Source organism: Protopterus annectens, chromosome 8.part0, assembly GCF_019279795.1.
Source record: "Protopterus annectens isolate FY-2018-M chromosome 8.part0, PAN1.0, whole genome shotgun sequence".
NCBI lineage: Eukaryota > Metazoa > Chordata > Ceratodontiformes > Protopteridae > Protopterus > Protopterus annectens.
Window position 1 is genome coordinate 812,498,200 of NC_056741.1, and position 20,453 is coordinate 812,518,652.

General features: G+C 44.9%; 1 protein-coding gene across 1 annotated transcript in view; it reads left to right on the plus strand.

The window, feature by feature from the left end:
- The window catches only part of USP11 (ubiquitin specific peptidase 11), a 3,313,221-nt gene that overhangs the window by 848,404 nt on the left and 2,444,364 nt on the right, over positions 1 to 20,453 (plus strand). The window contains exon 9 of the mRNA XM_044080280.1: positions 17,732 to 17,793. Coding sequence (XP_043936215.1) covers positions 17,732 to 17,793 — 62 coding nt within the window. The remainder of the gene's footprint in view (positions 1 to 17,731; positions 17,794 to 20,453) is intronic.

Genomic DNA, 20,453 nt, shown 5'->3' on the forward strand with positions numbered 1-20,453 from the left:
CCTCCCAAGAGTCAGTACTGTAACATTGACTGCAAATAACATAGTACAGATGTTCTTCGTGTTTCACTGTTGCAGTCCTCACACTTGGGTTATCCTGCCTGGGCTAGCCCTCAGTCGGGCTGAATACCAGAGGCTTAGTATTTCTGCGTTATTACATCAGTTTTTCTTGCCAAGGAGCCTGAAGCAGTTCGCATGAGTGCTGGTCAGCCACTAACTGAGTTTCGTTTCAGAGTTGAAGTCGTCTAAAGCTAAGTACCCCGTTGAGGATCTTTTTTCTTGCTCTAACCGATGTCAAAATAAGTTAACAATTGTCTCACCCGTGGAAAGCAAATATCACACTGAGACTTCCATTCTTACTGCGTCACCTGTTTAGGCCCAGACCACAACGGCCCTCGCAATCGCTTTTGTGCTTTGTTCAATGCCAGAACTATTCGTTGTTGGGCCCTTATTATAGCTAAATATTTTCGCTGTCTGTCTCCGTATTCCGAAATGGCTTCAGTAAGCCATCCGACTTCCGATCTTCTGAAAAAAACATAAGGATAAAGACAGAGACGGACTGCACAGGACCAAAACTTCTGACGACACTTCTGTTAAGCTAGTCGCCAGTTTGACTGTCCTCAGTGAGGTGCTTTTGCAGCCCCTGATGCCTGCTTTTGTGGATTCACAGGCACTTGCTTCCATGCCTCAATCTTAAGTGCTTAAAATGGCGGAAGAAGTTATGCTTATTAGGGGAAGCCAGCCTACCCCTTCCAAAAGAAAGAGACTTGTCCCCAGCAGTTTGACCAGAGGCCGATGACTCTGAGGTTTCTGAATATGAAGACATGCAACCCCTATCTTGTGAGGATTCAGATGCAGAGAAATCCATTCCCTTTGTCTCTCCTCCAGAGGGTTTTTCATTTGGTGAACCCCTACGTACTTTAAGGGAGCATTTCCAATGGGAATGTCAGGGCTACCCTCAGTCCAAAAAGAGACTCAGAGAATTTTTAGATTTACCACAGCACAGACCTTTAGCCATTCCGCCTGTCTTGGATGTTGTGGATGATGTCTGTATAGAATCCAGTTTGAATCCTGACACCCATGTTCTTTGTGTTTCACTGTTGCAGTCATCACATTTAGGTTATCTGCCTGCAGGTAGCCCTCAGATGGTTTGAATACCAAAGTCTTTGGATTTCTGCGTCTGATGCTGACGCTTCTTACATGACGTCAGGTCGTCAGGGGTATAAAACATGCAGCCGACGCCATTACATCAGTCTTTCTTGCCAAGCAGAAGCAGTTCGCAAGTGCCAGTTGGCAGACTCCTGAAATTTTCATTTTCGAGTTTCAGACCCGAAGTCTTCAAAAAAGCTAAGTTGGGGAACCTTTTTCTTGCTCTATCCGATGTCAGTAAAAGTTAGCAATTGTCTTACCTGTGGAAAGCAAATACCTCATAGAGATTTTCATTCTTACCACATTCCCTGTTTAGGCTCAGATCACGACGTCCCTCGTTAGTTTTGTGCCTTGTTCAACACCCAAACTATTCGTTGGGCTGTTTTTGCAGCTACTTACGTACTCGTTCTGTGTACTCCGAAATGGCTTAGTCTAGCCATCCAACTACCGATCTTCCGAAAAAAAGTAAGGATAAAGACAGACAGATCGCATAGGTCCAAAACTGCCCACGACGCTTCCGTTAAGCTAGTCGCCAGTCTGCCTGTACTTATTGAGGCGCTGTCGCAGCCCCTGATACTCACTACATCTGATTCGCAGGCCTCTACTGAAACCCATTCGGAGTCCGGTATGCCACAAGATGCTTCTTTGACTATGGAACCTGCGGATGTCTCTACCTTGGATGGGTCCAGAGCCGCGTTGCAGGCACCGGCTTCTGAGGGTGTATCCATGCCTACAGACATTCATATTAAACCAACATCATCGTTTTCGTCCAGGCCCAAAACTCGCACTATGCCTAGAAAACAGACAACCAAGCAGGCTCAGGCCCATATGCCTAAAAAACAAATGCTTAGAATGGCTGAAAACCTTATTAACTTAATTAGGGGAAGCCAGCCTTCCTCCTCTGAGACCTAGAACTGATTTTCTTTCGGATTCTTCTGATCAGGATTCTGATATTTCTGCCCCTTTTGATTACCAGGATTTGCCCTTATCTACTTATGAGGATTCTGATGCAGAAGATTGCATTCTCTCTGCTTCCCCTCCAAAAGATTTTTCCTTTGGTGAAACCTTGCACACTCTTAGGGAGCATTTCCACTGGGAAAGCCAGGATTACTCTGACTCCAAAAAGAGACTTGGGGAATTCTTACTCCTACCTCAACACAGGCTTTTAGCTATCCCTCCTGTTCTGGACATTGTAGATGATGCTGTCTTGGAATCTAGCCTTTCCCCAGACACTTTACTTCCAGCTCCCAGAAAACCTGATAGGTACTACAGAGTACCTGACTCTCACAAGTTCCTCTTCAAGAATCCTTCTGCGGATCCAGAACCATTTCCCAAGGACCAAAAGGCATTAAGGCTACTGCTGCCAAAAATTCTACCCCTTCCGATAGAGATTCTAGAGCCTTGGACAGATGTGGTAAAAAGGTATACACTTCTGCTACTTTGGTCATTAGGGCTTTAAATTGCCAGTTTCATATGTTAAAGTATCCTAAATCTATGCAAACTGTTAAATATTTCCTACAAGTGCAGCCTCCCAGAATTAGTAGCCATTTTCCTTCAAAAAACTGGTCCTTTCCAGTCCCTTCCAGGCCTTCTCAGTTCAAACCCAGGAACAGCAGACCACCTAGGCTGCAGTCTCAGACTACGCACAGATCTAAGCAGTGGGGGGCTCCTACTTCCAAAGCAGGGAGTAGTAAGCCACCCCCCAAGGGAAAAATGGCACAATGATTTAACCTTAAACCTTCCAAGCCCTGCTCTACTACCTGCTCCCTTAGGAGGAAAGCTTGCCCTGCATACAAAAAAACTGGGAACTCATTACCCAGGACAAATGGGTATTGAACATAATTTCCCAAGGATACACATTCCACTTCCACAAGCTACCATCCCCCAAATGGTTGGCCAGACCTACCCCCAAATTAATGGGCGGAGGCCCAATAGCAGGTTCTCTCTCTTCTCAGTATCAGGGCTATTCAACCTGTCCCAACAGAACAAAGGGGACAAGGTTTTTATTCAAGACCTTTTCCGGTATCCAGAAAACACAACTCCTGGCATCCTATCCTGGACCTCTCTATTTTTAACACCTTTCTGGTGGTTCCAAAATTCAAAATGCTAACTCTTCAGCAGCTTCTTCCTATGCTAGCCAAGGATGCCTGGCTGGCAACCCTAGACTTACAGGAAGCTTTCCTGCACATCCCAATAAGAGGATCCTGCAGACAATACCTATGTTTCAGGATGGCCTCCATGCACTTACAGTTCTCTGCACTTCCCTTTGGCTTATCTGCTGCGCCCAGGGTGTTCACGAAGTGTCTAGCTCCAGCCATTGCATTTTGCAGGCAGAGAAATATTCAAATTTACCCATACTTGGACGAGTGTCTGATTCAGGCAGAAAGACAGGACTTGCTATTACAACACCTGGCATTTGTAAAGAAACTTCTAACCTCACTGGGGTACACCATCAATGAAATGAAATGAAATCTCACCTAGTACCCTGCCAACAAATTGTATTTCTGGGAGCAAGCTTGAACGCAGCTTCCCAGATGGCATTCCTCACTCCGGCGAAACAAGTTTATTTGGCAACCTACTTCAAACTGTTGGCCACAAAACCCCAGCTATCTGCAAGGAAAATACTGCAAGCTCTAGGGTTCATGGCCGCTTGCATTCTACTAATTCCATATGCAAGACTGCATATGAGGAAACTCCAATGGTATCTAAAAAGACTATGGTGTCAACATTCTCAGGACCTGGAAACAATGATTTCTATCATTCCTTGTATAAAGACAGAGTTCCTATGGTGGGCAGAGGCCTGCTACCACAACAAGGGACTCCCTTTCACTCTACCCCCAGCCGCCCAAACCCTAACAAATGCATCAGACTATGCATGGGGGGCTCACATGGCAGGGCAGTGCATTCAGGGCAAATGGAACCCGAGACGGATGCACCTGCATATCGATCAAAAAGAAGTGTTAGCTGTACAGAATGCTCTGACAGCCTTCAAATAACGTATTCTTCCAGGACAGTTGGTAAAGACAGACAATACCACAGTTAAGTGGCACATAAGCAGGGGTGAACCCACTCCTACCCTCTCTGCAGACTAGCCATGGCTCTGTGGAACACAGCCTTGCGCTACCAAGTACACCTGCAAGCTCAATTCTTGCCGGGCATACTAAATTCACTGGCAGACGACTTAAGCAGAAATCTCATGGACCCACATGAAGGGAAACTAGAACCCAAAATATTCAACCTCTTGGGGAACAAATGGGGGACTCCAGAGGTAGACCTGTTTGCCTCCCCTCAGAACTACCAATTGAACAAATTCTGCACAAGAACTCTCCACAGCCAAGCTTGGAAAGTGAATGCCCTGCCCTTTACCTGGGAAAGCCTCTCAGTTTCTGCCTTTCCCCCTCTGCCTCTCCTTTCAAAGGTTCTACTAAAGATCAAACAGGACAAGCCAAGGACAATAGTGATTGCACCAGACTGGCCGCTCTAGCACTGGTACCCCCTCCTGTGCAGTATGTCACTGCTACAACCATGGCACCTGCCTCACTCTTTCCCTGCTGTCCCAGCAGGCGGGCCAGATTCTGCACCCTCCGCTTCAAACCCTGAACCTTGCAGCCTGACTAATTCCTTGAGCTCTCCCTTAGCATACCTCAGTAAGCAGGTACTGTATGTCATTTTTGTAGGCAAGGAGGCCTAGTACTAGAAAAACCTATGCTGAAAAGTGGAAAAGATACTGTTCCTGGAGCCTGGCTCAGGGTACTGGCACAACAGTGCCCAGCTTACCTCATATTCTACAGTACTAAATAGAAATGCTCCACAGAGGCCTATCCTTCTCGTCAATTAAAATTCATGCCTCTGCCATTTCAGCACATTATAATACTGAGCCCACCCCTTTTCTCTTCCCCTTGCTAAAGCAATTCCTTAGAGGGGCCAAAAATGTAAGACCCCCCCAGGAGAACTCCCATTCCAGCCTGGGAACTTAACTTTGTCTTGGCAAAGCTCACCCCCCTTTGAACCAGGTGCTACAGCAGAGTTGAAATTCCTTTCTGGGAAAACAGCCTTCCTTCTAGCCATCACTTCAGCAAGAAGAGTGCCTGAATTACAGGCCCTCATGGCAGCGGAACCCTTCATAATCTTCCATGCGGACAGGGTTTCCCTCAAGACTAATCCTTCGTTTATGCCCAAGGTGGTGTTTTCTTTGGCCCTAAATCAGCCCATTCATTTGCCTACTTTTTTCCCTAATCCACAAAACAAAGGGGAACGAATACTGCATTCTCTGGACGTGCACAGACAGCTTAGGCTTAGTCCTGTCCAAATAGAATCTGTCAGAAAATCTGAACAGCTGCTAGTTAGCTTTGCTGCAGGGGCAGAGGGGAAAGCCATTTCTAAGCAAACCAATTGGATAGCCCATTGCATTCATTTCTTCTACAAGCACCATGGAAACCATCTCCACAGGGGATAAGATCACATTCCACCAGGGCTGCATCTACCTCTGCGGCATTTCTCAGAGGGGTTCCTACCAGGGACATCCTAGAAGCTGCTGTCTGGAGCTCTGTTCATACCTTCAAGCGTTACCACTTGCCTATCTTTTCTAAATCCAGAGCTGGATTTGCCACTGCAGTCTTGCAGGGATTAATAGCTGGGCCTAATGCTCTTTAACTTCCTCCTCCCTTCCTTAGCTTTGGGAATCAACCCAAATGTGATGACTGCAACAGTGAAACATGAAGAACATAGTACAGTTGTGTACACTTACCATAAATGTAGATGTTCAAGTGTATTCAGTGTTGCAGTCCTGGTTACCCTACTTCCAGCCCCCTGACTACTCTTGGCTCTACCTCTCTTTCTGGTTGGTGTATTTATTTTTTTCTTGGGTATTTGCTTTTTGATGGGGTTTACCATACCATTTAATTGCTTCCTATTGTGGGGGCACCTGATCTGTGGCAAGAAAAACTGATGTAATTACGTCAGCTGCATGTTTTATACCCCTGACGTCATGTAAGAAGCGACTGCACCCGCTGCAGAAATCTGAAGACTCTGGTATTCAGGCCAGCTGAGGGCTACATGCAGGCAGGTAATCGAAATGTGATGACTGCAACAGTGAATACACTTGAACATCTACATTTATGTTAAGTAACTGTACTTTCCTCCTGCTCCTAGGAAACCTGACAGGTATTGGAGTCTGTGACTCTCTCAAATTCCTTTTAAAAAATCCTATTGCTGACCCAGAGGTCATCTCCCAAGGACCTAAAGGAATTAAAGCTACCACAGCTAAGAATCCCACCCCCACGGACAGTTATTCCCGAGCTTTAGACTGCTGCGGTAAAAAAAAGTATACACATCTGCAACTCTTGCCATTACAGCACTAAATTGTCAGTTCCACAAACTGAAATACCAGCAACATACCATAGAACTCCTCAAACAAAAAATATCTACCTTTCCTGCTTGTGCAGAAAGTGAAGAATTACAAGAGCTTATGCATTCTGCAATCCATGTTACTAAACGCACCTTGCATTGTGGCTTTGATGCCCTAGAAGCATCTTGCAGGGCAGCAGTCACTGGTTCTGTACTTAGAAGGCATGCTTGGCTTAAGGAACAGACCTTGCCAGACTGTCAAATCAAAACTATTAGATGTACTATTGAACAAAGACAATTTGTCACCAAGGCAGAAGAAGTCTTAAAGATGGAAGAAAAAGCTAAATCTATGCAGACAGTTAGACTTCTTACAGGTCCAACCTCCGAGGTTCCGTAGGCATTCCCCTCCAAGCACTGGTCCTTTCCAGCCCCCAGCAGGCTAGCTCCATCAAGACCTAAGGCAAGCAGACACCCCAGACGGCAGTCACAGGGAATGCAGAGATCTAAGCAGTGGAGTTCCTCCACTTCAAAAACAGGGAGTGCTAAGCCACCCCCTTATTGAAAGAACTCACAATGACTCTACACCTCGACCCCATATCTCTGCCCAACTACTTGTGCCCCTAGGAGGAAAACTCTAATCCCATGCAAGCAACTGGGCCTCTAATACCAATGACCGATGGGTCTTTAACATAGTGTCCCAGGGATACAAATTTTATTTCCACACTCTGCCAACCCCAAAAGGGTTCCCAGATCTTCCTCCAACCAGTGGGTGGAGGCCCAAAAAAAAAAAAAAAACCAAGTCCATTCCCTGCTCTCCATGAGGGCAATACAGCCTGTTCCTGCAGATCATATAGGCCAAGGTTTCTATTCCAGGCTTTTCCTTGTACCCAGAAAAGAGGGCACATGGCGCTCAATCCTTGATCTATCAATTCTAAACACCTTCCTGGTGATAGCAAAATTCAAAATGCTCACCCTCCAGCAGCTTCTTCCTACGCTTTCCAAGGATGCTTGGTTAGCCACCCTAGACCTAAAAGAGGCCTACCAACTCATCCCAATCAGGGAATCTTGCAGGAAATATCTACGTGTTAGGGCAGGATCTATGCACTTTCAGTTCTCTGCGCTTCCCTTTAGCTTATCCACTGCTCAGAGTTTTCACAAAATGCCTGGCTCCAGCCATTGCTTTTTGCAGACAAAGAAAAATTCAAATTTTCCCCTACTCAGACGACTGCCTGATTCAGGCAGACAGGAATTGCTGTTACAGCACCTGACCTTTGTAAAGGACCTTCTGGCCTCCCTGGGGTGTATATTATAAACAAAAAAAGTCAAAACTAGTCCCCACTCAAAAAATTATATTCCTGGGAGCAAGCCTGGACACAGCATCCTAGAATGGCATTCCTTCCTCCAGAAAAACAAGCCTACCCAACAGGCTACTTCTCTCAAATAGCCACCAGAACCGAGTTATCCGCAAGGAAAATCCTGCAAGCTCTAGTGTTTATGGTCTCCTGCATTCTACTCATTCCATATGCCATACTGCACATGAGGAAACTACAATGGTACCTAAAAAGTCTTTGATGTCAACATACTCAAGACCTGGAAGCTATCATACCCTGCCTAAGGAAAGATTTTCTTTGGTGGGCAGCAGCATGGAACCACAACAAGGGTCTTCCCTTCTCACAACCCCATGCCGCCCAGACCCTCACAACAGACTCATCAGATTATGCCAGGGGTACATACCTGGGTGGCAGGTGCATTCAGGGCCATTGGAGCCCAAATCAAATACATCTGCACATCAACCAAAAAGAGATGATAGCTGCTCAGCACTCCCTGACAGCTTTCAGACCTCTAGTGATCAAAACAGACAATACTACAATGATGTGGTGTATCAACAAGCAGGGAGGAACTCACTCTTATCCTCTCTGTAGGCTCGCCATGACACTTTGGCACATGGCTTCAACCATGCAAATTCACCTGCTAGCACAATTCCTGCCAGGCACCCTAAACTCTCTGGCAGACAACTTAAGCAGAAACCAGCTAGACCCACATGGGTGGCAGCTAGACCACAGAACCTTCAACCTTGTAACCCAGAAATGACCTTTGCCTCCCACAACAATCACCAGCTCGGCAAGTTCTGCACCAGGGAACCTCACAGCAAGGCCTGGAAAGTGGATGCTCTATCCTTCCAATGGGTAAACCTCTCGATCAATGCATTTCCCCCTCTACCACTAATTTCAAGGGTACTGCTCAAAGTAAGGGAGGAAAAACCAAGGGCAATCTTGATTGCCCCAGGCTAGCCACGCCAGCACTGGTACCAACTGCTGCGCAGCCTGTCACCCCTGCCACCATGGCACCTACGTCAGATCCCAACACTTCTGACTAAGAAGAATGGAGAATTCATGCATCTGCAATTGCAGACCCTGAACCTGGCAGCCTGACACATTCCCTGACTTCTCCTCCAGCTGCCAGCTTAAGCAAACAAGTCCTGGATGTTATGTATGAGGCCAGACGCCCCAGCACTAGAAAATCCTATGCTGACAAGTGGAAAAGGTTTTGCACCTGGATCCAGGCTAAAGGAGCTGAAACAGCACAGCCCTCCCTACCACTCATCCTGGATTACTTAGCAGACCTACTACACAGGAGGCCTTTCCTTCTCTTCTATTAAAATTCATGCCTCTGCCATCTCTGCTCATTACAGCACAGAGCCACCTCTTTTCTCACACCCTCTCATCAAACAGTTCCTAAGAGGGGCTAACTATTTAAGGCCACCCAGATGAGATCCTACCCCAGCCTGGGACCTTAACTTTGTGTTGAAAAAACTCACCCTTACCCCCCTTTGAGCCTGCAGCTTCAGCAGAGTTGAAATTCCTCTCTCAGAAAACCGTCTTGCTTCTGGCCATCACTTCAGCTAGAAGAGTTTCAGAGCTACAAGCACTCATGGCTGTAGAGTCCTTTGTCATTTCCCATGCTGTTAGCGTCTCCTTCAGGACTAACCCAACTTTCATGTCTAAAGTGGTGTCCAGTGTGGCTCTCAACCAATCAATTTGCCCACCTTTTTCCCTAAGCCACAAAACAAGAGAGAAATAATTCTGCATTCTCTAGATGTGCACAGACAGCTCAGATTCTACCTGGATAGGACTAAATCTTTTAGGAAAACTGACCAATTACTAGGCAGCTTTGCAGCAGGGGGCAGAGGGCAAGTCCATATCCAAAGAAATAATCCCCAAATGGATTGCACACTGCATCCATTTCTCCTACAAACACCATAGGAAACTGTCTCCTAAGGGGGTCAGGACGCATTCCACCAGGGCAACATCCACCTCTGCAGCTTTTCTCAGAGGGGTCCCCACCAGGGACATCTTGGAGGCTGCAACATGGACTTCTGTTCATACCTTCACCAAGAATTACTACCTGCCTATTTTCTCCAAATGCAGGGCAGGGTTTGCAACTGTAGTCTTGCAGGGCATCCTAGCCAGCCCCCAGTCATCTTGACTGCCTCCACCCTTTTCTTCAGCTTTGGGAATCAACCCAGGTGTGATGACTGCAGAAGTGAAACACGAAGAACATAGTACAGTTGTGTACACGTACCATAAATGCAGTTGTTCAAGTGTCATTCACTGTTACAGTTCTGGTTTCTTTCCCTCCATCCCCCCTCTCTCTTTCTCACTCCTTACAGGGAATTTTTGGTATTTACTTTCTACGGGTGGTGGTCTTCCACCATAACCTAGCTTCCTGTTGGGGGCTCCTGACATTTGTGGCAAGAAAAACTGATGTAATGACGTTGGCTGCCTGATTTTATACCACTGACGTCCCGATGTCAGTCCTGGAGCAACAGCAACTGACGCAGAAATACTAAGCCTCTGGTATTCTGGCTGACTGAGGGCTACCCCTGGCAGGATAACCCAAGTGTGTTGACTGCAACAGTGAATACACTCTAACATCTGCATTTATGGTAAGTGTACACAACTGTACTTTGTCCCACTTAACATAATTGTAGATGTTCCAGTAGATCAGTGTTGCAGTACATAGTCCTATTGTCTAATTCCTGGGTTTGCCGACTGCTCGTCTCCTCCTTGCTAGGTGCAAGGGGTAGAGGACTTTTTCTGCAGACGGTCTTCTAATCTCCATCATCTCCTCTCTACCTCCTATATTTTTCCTCTTTGTCATTTAAATCCAGACACAGAGGTCATGCTGTCCTCCGGCATCAGACTGCTTGTTCACTGCTTAGAAAGACCTGAAGGTGACAGTGACTGACACCCTTCTTATACCCTGACATCCAGACATTGATAATCAGATGTCTGACAGCTAGGGATGATGCAAAATATCTGGAAATCAGGCCAGCTACGGGCTTCTACATGGCAGGAAGACCCAAGAATCAGTACTGTAACACTGATCTACTCGAATTTGTGCAATTGGGACAAAATTGTACTTTCCTCCACATCCTTCAAGTGTCATGTGTCCTGCAAACATAGCTGATAAAAGTTGTCTGACAGTTGCATCTTATTTTCCATGGAAAGAAAAATGTGGAGCTTGAGGCCACATGCCCCCTCTGTACTTGAATGATGTGCCACAGCACATGTGTAGAGTGGGTGAGTATGATGTCCTTCTGTTCACTTCCTGCAGTATTCTTAATCTGAGGAAACTCCTGCCTGAAGGTGACCCAGCGTCAGCCACTATCAGAGGTCTTACACTACTGTAGTGTACATGGGGCATCACATGCAGGCTGCTGTCAGACAAAGGCCATAAAAGCGACGTACTCGCACACCATCCTCAGAACTTTTCTGCTGCCAGTCAACACCATTCCAGCTGTCAGTCTGATTGGTTTAGTGTTTGTCACTTCAGCCTTTTGCCAGTTAAGTGCCCCGATGGGGAATTTTCTTCCTACTGTTTTAATTATGTCATCCAAGAAGGGCAAATGCCAGTGTGGAAGACAAATTCCTCATAACGACAGCCATTCAGTGTCTCTCTTGTTTAGGCCCTAACCATGACCACAACTCCTGTAGCATTTGCCAGTCCTTCATTCCTAAGGCCCTTAGAAACAGTTTCTTCTCTTGGTATTTATTTAGAGAACCAACTCATTACATCTGAATGACACCTCCAGATGCATCTGCAGTTAACTCCTACTGATGCCTCTAGGCATCAAATATTGCTTGTTCATATTTGCATCAGTAATTCCAAAACTGTGCTATGTACAAGGTTTTAAAATATTTCATCTTAAAACATACACAATGGCAGACTCAACTGGAATAATATTTAATCTCTGTCTAGCACAGGTAATGAAATATTAACTGTTATTTTTATTATATTCATTTATATACATATAATTTTCACATTTTTCTAAATATCTCAACAACCACGTAACACAGAACACGTTAGCCTCATATGAAAGCTGTCAGCTAAATGAATAAAATGCTGCTGACATTGTGTGTGTAACTTGAGTGGCTGCTGAGAGATTGTAAGTTGTTTACAAAATTACAAACACAATAGTTACTGTGTTTACTGTGACTTAAAAAATTCACTTTAAGACCTAAAAACTAAAGAATACTATCACTATAAAAATAGTTTATGCTGAAGGGTTTTCCATTTATAGTTCTTTCATAATCTCTATGGTTTCAGAGATATGAACATTTGTTTGAAATGTGAGGACATAATTTGATTCTGTCAAAAGGCTTAGGCTCCTCCCATTGGAAGTTAACAGTGCAAACTTCCTGAGCTCCATTGGAGTTTTGTTAGCTAAGCACATGGAGGGTACCTCAGGGTCTGACACCAAGCTGGTGAAGCACAAGGCCATGAAACCTTGGCCTGCAGCTTCAGCTGCACCTCCACTGTCAGACGTTTCTCCTGAGGTGCTTGTCAACCCAGAGGCTCATCTGACTTAAGGCACGGATTCACAGGCTGAACCCAGTTGTGTGGCCGCCTTGATTTCAGCAGTGAGCACATCTGTGGAGGTTGAACAGACTCCCAATCAGGATGTCGTGGGGGAACCTAGGCTCAAAAGCATGGAGGGTCCTGGGCAGGCATCTCACACTCAAGCAAGAGAAGAGATAGTCAAACACTTCTGAATGTAGGCTTTCGTCCAGTCTTCATTGCATATCATCATTTCCCCTTCAAAGAAAAGGCAAAAAACAAAGCATTTGTACCCTACCAGAGAGGTCCCTATTGATTGGCAGACCTTTTCTCAAAGCTTGTTTCAGGCCATCATGGCACTCAAGCTGCCTTCCTGTCAGCCTGCTCCTACTACAGCTCCCCCACCTTCTTAAAAAAGGATTGGAGACAATGACTCATCTGATGAATTTTCCTCTGATGAAGAGGAATCTTTGGATTATTCTACACTGATCCCCTCTCCCCAAGAATATTTCATCTGAAGAGGAGTCAGTTAGTGCCAACTCCCCTATGGAAGAGAGATCTTTTGGTTGAAACTTCCCTGAAAATGGGAGAACACTTTGTTGGATACTTCCCAAGTTTCTGGTGTCCAGAAGAGATGCTATCAACTTCTACAAGTTGATGTCTCCTTGGTCCCTCTTCAGTTCCATCAGTGCATCCTGCCTTTTTGGATGCCTTTCACAGTGCTGCACAGACTCCGAACTCCCAGAACACAGCTCCCTGGAAGCCATATTGCTTCTAAAAGATCCCTGAGGATTGCAGATTCCTCTTTAGGTCCCCTGCTAGAGACCCAGCAGTCATTTCCGTAGCTGCAGATAAACCGTCTAGTATGCTTCCCTCTTCTACTCTTCTCCCGTTAGACAGAGAGAGTAGAACAATTCAGAGACTGGGTAAAAAGATCTATACCTTAGCCAGCTTGGCTTTCAGGGCCATCAGTTAGCCGATACATATGAGAGCTTTTATCTCTGGCATGTATTGCCATTGCAGATCTGCCAGATTCAGGAGGAAAAGCCTTGGCTCTATCCAAGGAGCTTCCTCCCAAATGGCAAAGCATTCCATTAAATGCAGCTTTGATGCTGTGGAGACTTGTACCAGGGCAGCTACTACTGGTTCAATTCGTAGATGATTTTCCTGGCTTAGGTTGCAGCTCTTCCAGGATGACTTCAAATAATTAATGGATGCATCATTAGACAGTTCCTCCTTATTTGGTAAGGCAGCAGCCTCTTTAAGTCCATACAAAAAAAAAAAAAAGGAATTCAAGGAGTTGAAACACTTTCTGGTTTCTCTTTTGCCTAGGTTTCATAAGAATTTCCACTCTAAGCCTATTTTCGTCCATACCTGTACTCAAGCCTCTGGTAAGTCTCCAGAGGAGGCAAGAGACAGCTGAAGCCTAGGAGTTTTCAGCAATTGTCACAACAAAGGTAGTCCTCTCCTGACAAAGCAGGAAATCTGTGACTACCCTGCAGATGTCTCCCATTCCCCTATTTCCCTTTCAAGTGCTGTCAGGGTCTGAAAAAGCATCACCCAAGGCACCTGGGTTCTTTCCGTATTCAAAAAAAAGATACTTCATGGTTTGGCCCTCCATCCTCACCTTCATGGACATCCCTCAACCCACCTGAGAGCAACTGCCCCTTTTCCCAAAGCTCCTTTGGGAGTTTTGGCAACAGGGCTTCATTCAAAAGATTCCTAAAAACTTCAAGAGGGAAAGGCTTCTATTCAAGAATGTTCTTAGTACCCAGAAAGGATGGCCTCTGGAGACCAATCCTGGATTTATCCCATCTCAACACCCTCGTTAAGGTTCCTACCTTCAGAATGTTGACACTCCAAACTCAATTTCCCCTTATCCTTCCGCAAGGATACATGGCAACTCTAGATATAAAAGATGCTTCTCAACATCTGCATTCACCCCATGTTCAGGAAATTATATTTTTCTTTGGGTTCCTGGCATTTTCTATTCTCTGCCTTTTCCTATGGGCTTTCTACTGCATAGAGGCTATTCACAAAATGTCTGGCTCCAGTGATTGCACATAGATTTTGGGCATCTAGATTTTTCCGTACCTGGGCGACCTGCTCTTACAGGCCACAGCTTCACACAGTCTACTCCAAAACCTTGAGACCACCATTTCCCTCCTCAGAAAACTGGGATTCACCATCAATTACAGGAAGTCAGTCCTCACCCCCTACAGAGGACTACATTTTTCTTGGGTTCGAATCCAGATGGCTATTATGAGTGTCACTTCCACCTAAGAAGATAGAGGACCTTCGGTCCTTCTTTCACTCCCTTCTCCCCTAGACTTGCATCATGACCAGGGAGGTCCTCAGAGTGCTGGGATTCATGGCCTCAATCATTCCCATGGTACCAATGGCCAAACTCCACTTGTGGAAAAATCCTATGGTTCCTCAGATCAGTGTGGACCCATCATTCTCACCCAGTAGAATACAAAGTCACCCTCATTCCTTGCCTAAAGAGGGAGCTGCTCTGGTGGGTCCGACAGATAGACCTAAATCCAGGTCTACCCCTGCATCCTCTCACCCCGTCATAGAACTCCACACAGATGCACCAGACATGGGCTGGGGAACGATCTTGGGCACATTCACAGTGCAGGGAATTTGGTCTCTCCCCCAAAAAACAGAACACATCAACATCAGGGAAATGCAAGCATTGCTACTTAGCTGTGCAAGCATTTAAACCTTTCCTTTGTCCGGGCCCTCTACAACTGTCCACAGACAACATGACACTCCTCTGGTATGTGAACAAGCAGGAGGAACCAAATCCTATCTTTTGCAGGTTGGCTCTTCTAGTATGGGAATTTCTTGCCCAGTACCACATGACCGTTCAGGTAGTGTACATTCCCTCCAACAGGAATCTCGCGGCAGACTCCATAAGCAGTTTCCTGACTCGGTCCCAAGAATGGATGCTTCACAGGAACGTGTTCCTGGACATGGTCCACTAATGGGGTATTCCTCAAATAGACTTATTTGCCTCCTTCTGAACAGACAGCTTCCAAAATTTTGTGCCAGAGTCCCAGGTCCTCTGGTTTGGAAAGTAGACACCCTCTCCTTCTCTTGAAAGGGGATGTTTCTGTATGCATTCCCTCCTCTTCCTGTAATACCAAACGTCCTGTTCAAGATTAGACAAGTCCAACCAAAAATCTTACTGGTGACTCCCTTTTAGTGAAGACAGCACTGGTTCCCCCTCCTCCTACATTTAGCCAAAGGCCATCACCACAAGTTACCCCACAGAGTGGACCTGCTCACACAGAGCAAAAGATCCCCAATACAGCCACACCTGTCACTGCTACAGCTAGCACTGTGTGTGATAGGATTCTAATCCCCTCAGACACTTACTCTCAGAGGACATGCTCCGGGGTTTTGCAGGAAGCCATAAAACCCAGTACCAGAAAGTGTTACATTTCCAAGTGGGAAAGATTTTCATTCTGGTGTCTTTCTAAGAACCAAGACCCACCGACAGTGGAAGTCTCAGTGGTTCTGTCTTACTTGTATGAATTGCTCTCTGCTGGCTTGGCTTACTCTTCTGTCAAAGAACACGTCTACTCTTTCTGCTTGTCTGCCTTTTTCTACCCCTCTAGTGTCCATATTTGAGGTGAAACAATTCCTTAAGGGTTTTCTTCACATTAGGCCTCTCAGGAAACCTATTCTGCTTCCTCCTCGGGACCTTAATTTTGTTCTACAAAAGCTGACATTGGCCCTTTTGAGCCCACATCTTCGGTCTCCCTCAAACATTGCTCTTGAAAAAACTGATTTACTAGCAGCCTTGACCTCAGCCAGAAGGATGTTGGAGCTTCAAGCCCTTATGGCTGTGGCCCCCTTCTTGGTACTTCATAAGGATAGCGTATCCTTGAGAACAAATCCTTCCTTTATGCCAAAAGTGGTTAAATAGTTATCCCTTAGCCAGCCCATTCAGTTACCTACATTCTTTTCTCCACAGAACCACAGTAAAAAGGTATTGCACTCCTTAAATGTACACAGACCACTTAAGTTTTACCTAGACAAGACTAAGACAATCAGGAAATCTGATCAGCTATTTGTGAACTTTCATCCCAGGGTTCTGGATTTACCCATTTCCGAGCAGGCTGTTTTTTCTTGGATTTCAAAGACTATTTGCCTTTGTTACACCCTCCAAAAAAAGGGCCTGTCTTCATCCCTGAAGGCCCACTCTACCAGGGCTGTGGCTTCCTATAAGGCATTCTTCAAGGGCTTAGATAGCAGTGCTATTCTTGAAGCAGCCACCTGGTCTTCTATCCATACCTTTACCAAGTACTACTAACTGGATGGCATTTCCAGATTCAGAGCTGGATTTGCTAAAGTTATTTTACATTGCTTCATTGAGAGCTCTTCTGCTCCTTCCTCCTTGAGCTGTGGCACTCTCCCTCAGGTTAAGAATACTGCAGCAAATGAATAAAAGGACATAGAATAGTTGTGCAAAATCTTACCATAACTGTATATTTTCTCTTCACTGCTGCAGTATTCTATCCCTCTCTCCTTCCCCCCAGTCTGTTGTTTTGCTTGGATGTACTGACCTTTTATATCCTTAGTCTGGCATTCAGTTGTGAGGATGGTGCATGCGTATGTCACTTTTATGGCCTAAATCCAACAGCAGCCTACGTGTGATGTCCCATGTACCCTACAGTAGTACAAGACTTTTGTATACTGGCTGATGTCGGCTTGCTTTCAGGTGGGAGTTCTCTAGTTAAAAATACTCCAGCAGTCCAAAGGAGGACATCTATGTGTATGGTACATTTTTACACAACTGTCCGTTCTGTGTACAGGAGCTAGGGATCTTTGAAAATATTGGTACAAAAGAGGCTTTCAGGAAGGATAGTACAAATATCATCCACTACAGAGAGACCTTATTGAGTGTCCGCTAATAAGATACATGTTCACATATCTATGCGCGAGATGCCATCATTGGAAAATCTTTTAAGGGGCATAGAATAATGCTCTGATAATCCAGGAGAAGCTGTTAATCTTCCGAATATCACTTTATTTTTAAAACCACCGACAGTCATGCTTTTAGTCTTTCATTTTGATTAATTGCCATGTGATGGGATTTTTTTTGCTACTTAGTGTTCAATTTTTTTTTTGGAGCAGCAGTTGTTTGATGATGTATTTATCCACTTATAGATCAGATTGTTATTGTTACTGTGTACAAGTCTTCAGATGTTATTTTGTTGGTCATACTGAGTTTGAGTGTATTTTTATTTGAAGAAAGTAAATAACATTTAATTTTGTTTAACCCATGTGTGCATTTGTAAAGCTGCCTTGTTTTGAAGAATGTATACTATTGTTAGCCTTTTTGTTTGACTTTGTGTTGTGAACAATAGAGTTTTGCTTGTTTCAGACTGTGATAATGGAAACGAGGAACAAAGATGGCACTTGGCCTACTTCCCGCCCTCACATCATGTAAGTATTCAGCTGTATGTAGTTGTGTTATGAAAGCTTTATTAAATATACTGTGACCCGAATGAGACAAAAAAGAATGCTCTGATACCTGATGGGCATTTTGGCAAATGTGCCCATTTCCCTGCTTATTGTATTGACTTCAGATATTACTTAAAATGCAGTTTATCATACAGCATAAGACTTGTCTTTTGTTAATTCTCTGCATTCTTTAACTTTGTCTGTATTTTGGCTTTACTTTTTTTGTGTTCGGGAAGATTACTCAAATCATTCACTTTGTATAGAATGCTTTCTTATTTTTCATCTTAGCCTTATTAAATTGTATAATCACGTTATTTCACATGTTTCTCCAACATTTGTGTCCTCACTCAAAAAATATTCTATCTTGATTTGGTTTCATGGAAAGGGTTGTACATGTTACTTCACTTTTTCTTTTTTAGTTTTCCCACGAAACTATATTTGTGCAGAAACTTGTCCTTGATGCAAATTACAGTGCTACTGATTGTGTAGGAACACCCATACCCCATCTGCACCAAGTAGTGATTAATAGAAGATGCTAGGATGGCCTTCTCCTTTACTTTAAAAGCTAAAGTAACTCTTTCTTTCACATTTTCTTACCTATATAGAGCTGCAAAATTTAGAAGTTTTAACCACTTTTTTCCATCGTCTATACACCATCTAGGACACGGCTGCCAATTACTGCTGAGTTTATAATGCACTTCTTGTTAATCATTTTGGAGAGTAGTGCTTCTGTTTTTCTCCTGGCGAGATGATGAGAGAGAGAGATTGGTATTCCCTAGGAATTCTAGGGAGCAATCACTGGAAAAACCTGTTAGGAGTCAAGTTTGGAGTTAGTGTTATTGTTTTGCTCCCAGTGAAGAGAGAGAGAGTGAGCACCGAAGGCCAGTGATTCCCAACCTTGTCTGACTGGGCAGTGTGAGTGGTCCTTCCTTGTTTGGTGTTTTTGTCATTTTGGTGTAAACTACTACAGTTTTAATTCTGAATTGCTGTGCAGTGTATATTGCTCTTGTGCTGAGCTCTTTATTGCACTTGTTCAGACTGGGTGCAAGACCCCTTTTTGGCTGGGGCCCTGCCAGAAAAACTTCATAAAAACACATGCAGTAACAACAAACCATTTATGCAAAGATGGGTAACACTACAGGTAATGTTAAAGTAGTAAGTCAAATATTCAGTACATGGAAGATGCATCATTATAGCATTCTGTGTTAAATGAGTCTTCTCAGCTTAAAATTCAAGGATAACAGTGGTGCCTAATAGCAGAGGGTTAATGTTAGAGAAGAAAAATTAGAATTGTGGAAATGTGTGTTTACAAAAGGTGGTAAGAATACTGTAGATGTTCTTCGTGTTTCACTGTTGCAGTCATAACTGTAGGGTGATCCTGCCGGCAGGCAGCCCGAGGTCGGCCAGAATCCCAAAGTCTGGGTCCGGCGTCGGCTGTTCCAGCAAGCACCCTGACGTCAAAACGCAGGGATATAAAGCTGACAGCCGACGCCATCTTCTCCAGTCTTTCTTGCCGTGCGGTGGAAAGCAGCTCGCAAGTCGTTGGTTGGCGTTTTCAGACAACGTGCTTTGATTGTCTTCGGTCCGAAGTTTTCTACTTCTCTTCTCAAGCTAAGTACCCCGTTGGGGAAACTTTTTTCTTGCTCCTCCGATGTCAGAAAAAGTTAATAATTGTATATCGTGTGGGAAACAAATACCTCATAAAGATTTCTACTCTTACTATCTACCTTGCTTAGGCCCTGACCACGACGTTTCTTGCTGTCAGTTCTGTGCCAGGTTTAATTCCCACACTATCAAGCGTAGGTACGATTGGGCCTTGAATTATTTCGGTAGACGATTCAATTATAGGATGTCATCGGATACTTTACCGACAACCGGAATTCAAAAGCATAAAGACAAGGATAGGCCTCCGAGGTCCAAACATGATATTTTGCAGCGGAGCCAGCTTCGGTTCGGCGGTCAGTGAGGTGCTTTTGCAGCCCCTGTCGTCCGCCACTTCGGAACCGATGGCCGACACGGACTCCCATGGGGAGTCTTCTAGGCCTAGTATTTTAACTGCTGCAGGACCTTCGGACGTCGCTCCTTCAGATGGGTCCGGAACCGCTGTGCAGGTACCGGCTTCTGAGGGGGTTTTCAGGCCTTCTATTATCACTATTTCTACAAAGACAAAAGCAAAAGCTCTCTACCTTTCCGGCATGTGCAGAGGACAAGGAATTACAGGATGTTTTGCATGCAACTGAACAAGTTAGCAAACATAGTTTACATTGTGGTTTTGATGCCTTAGAAGCTTCTTGCAGGGCTGCTGCCTCTGGTACTGTTATCAGGAGACATGCTTGGCTTCGTGAGCAGAATTTACCAGAACAGGTTAAGGCTAAGCTGTTAGATGCCCCTGTTCAGCATGATGTTTTATTTGGATCCACGTCTGAGGAGGTTATTAAAAAGATGGAAGAAAAAGCAAAATCTATGCAGACTGTTAAAGATTTTTTACAAGTTCAGCCTCCTAGATTTTCTAGAAATTGGCCCTCCAAAAATTGGTCTTTTCCCACGTCTGACAGGCCTCAGAGGAAGATATAGACGCTCCAGAGGTCGGGGGCAGGCTCAGGCCTCTTACAGGTCCAGACAATGGACTGCTTCTTCACCAA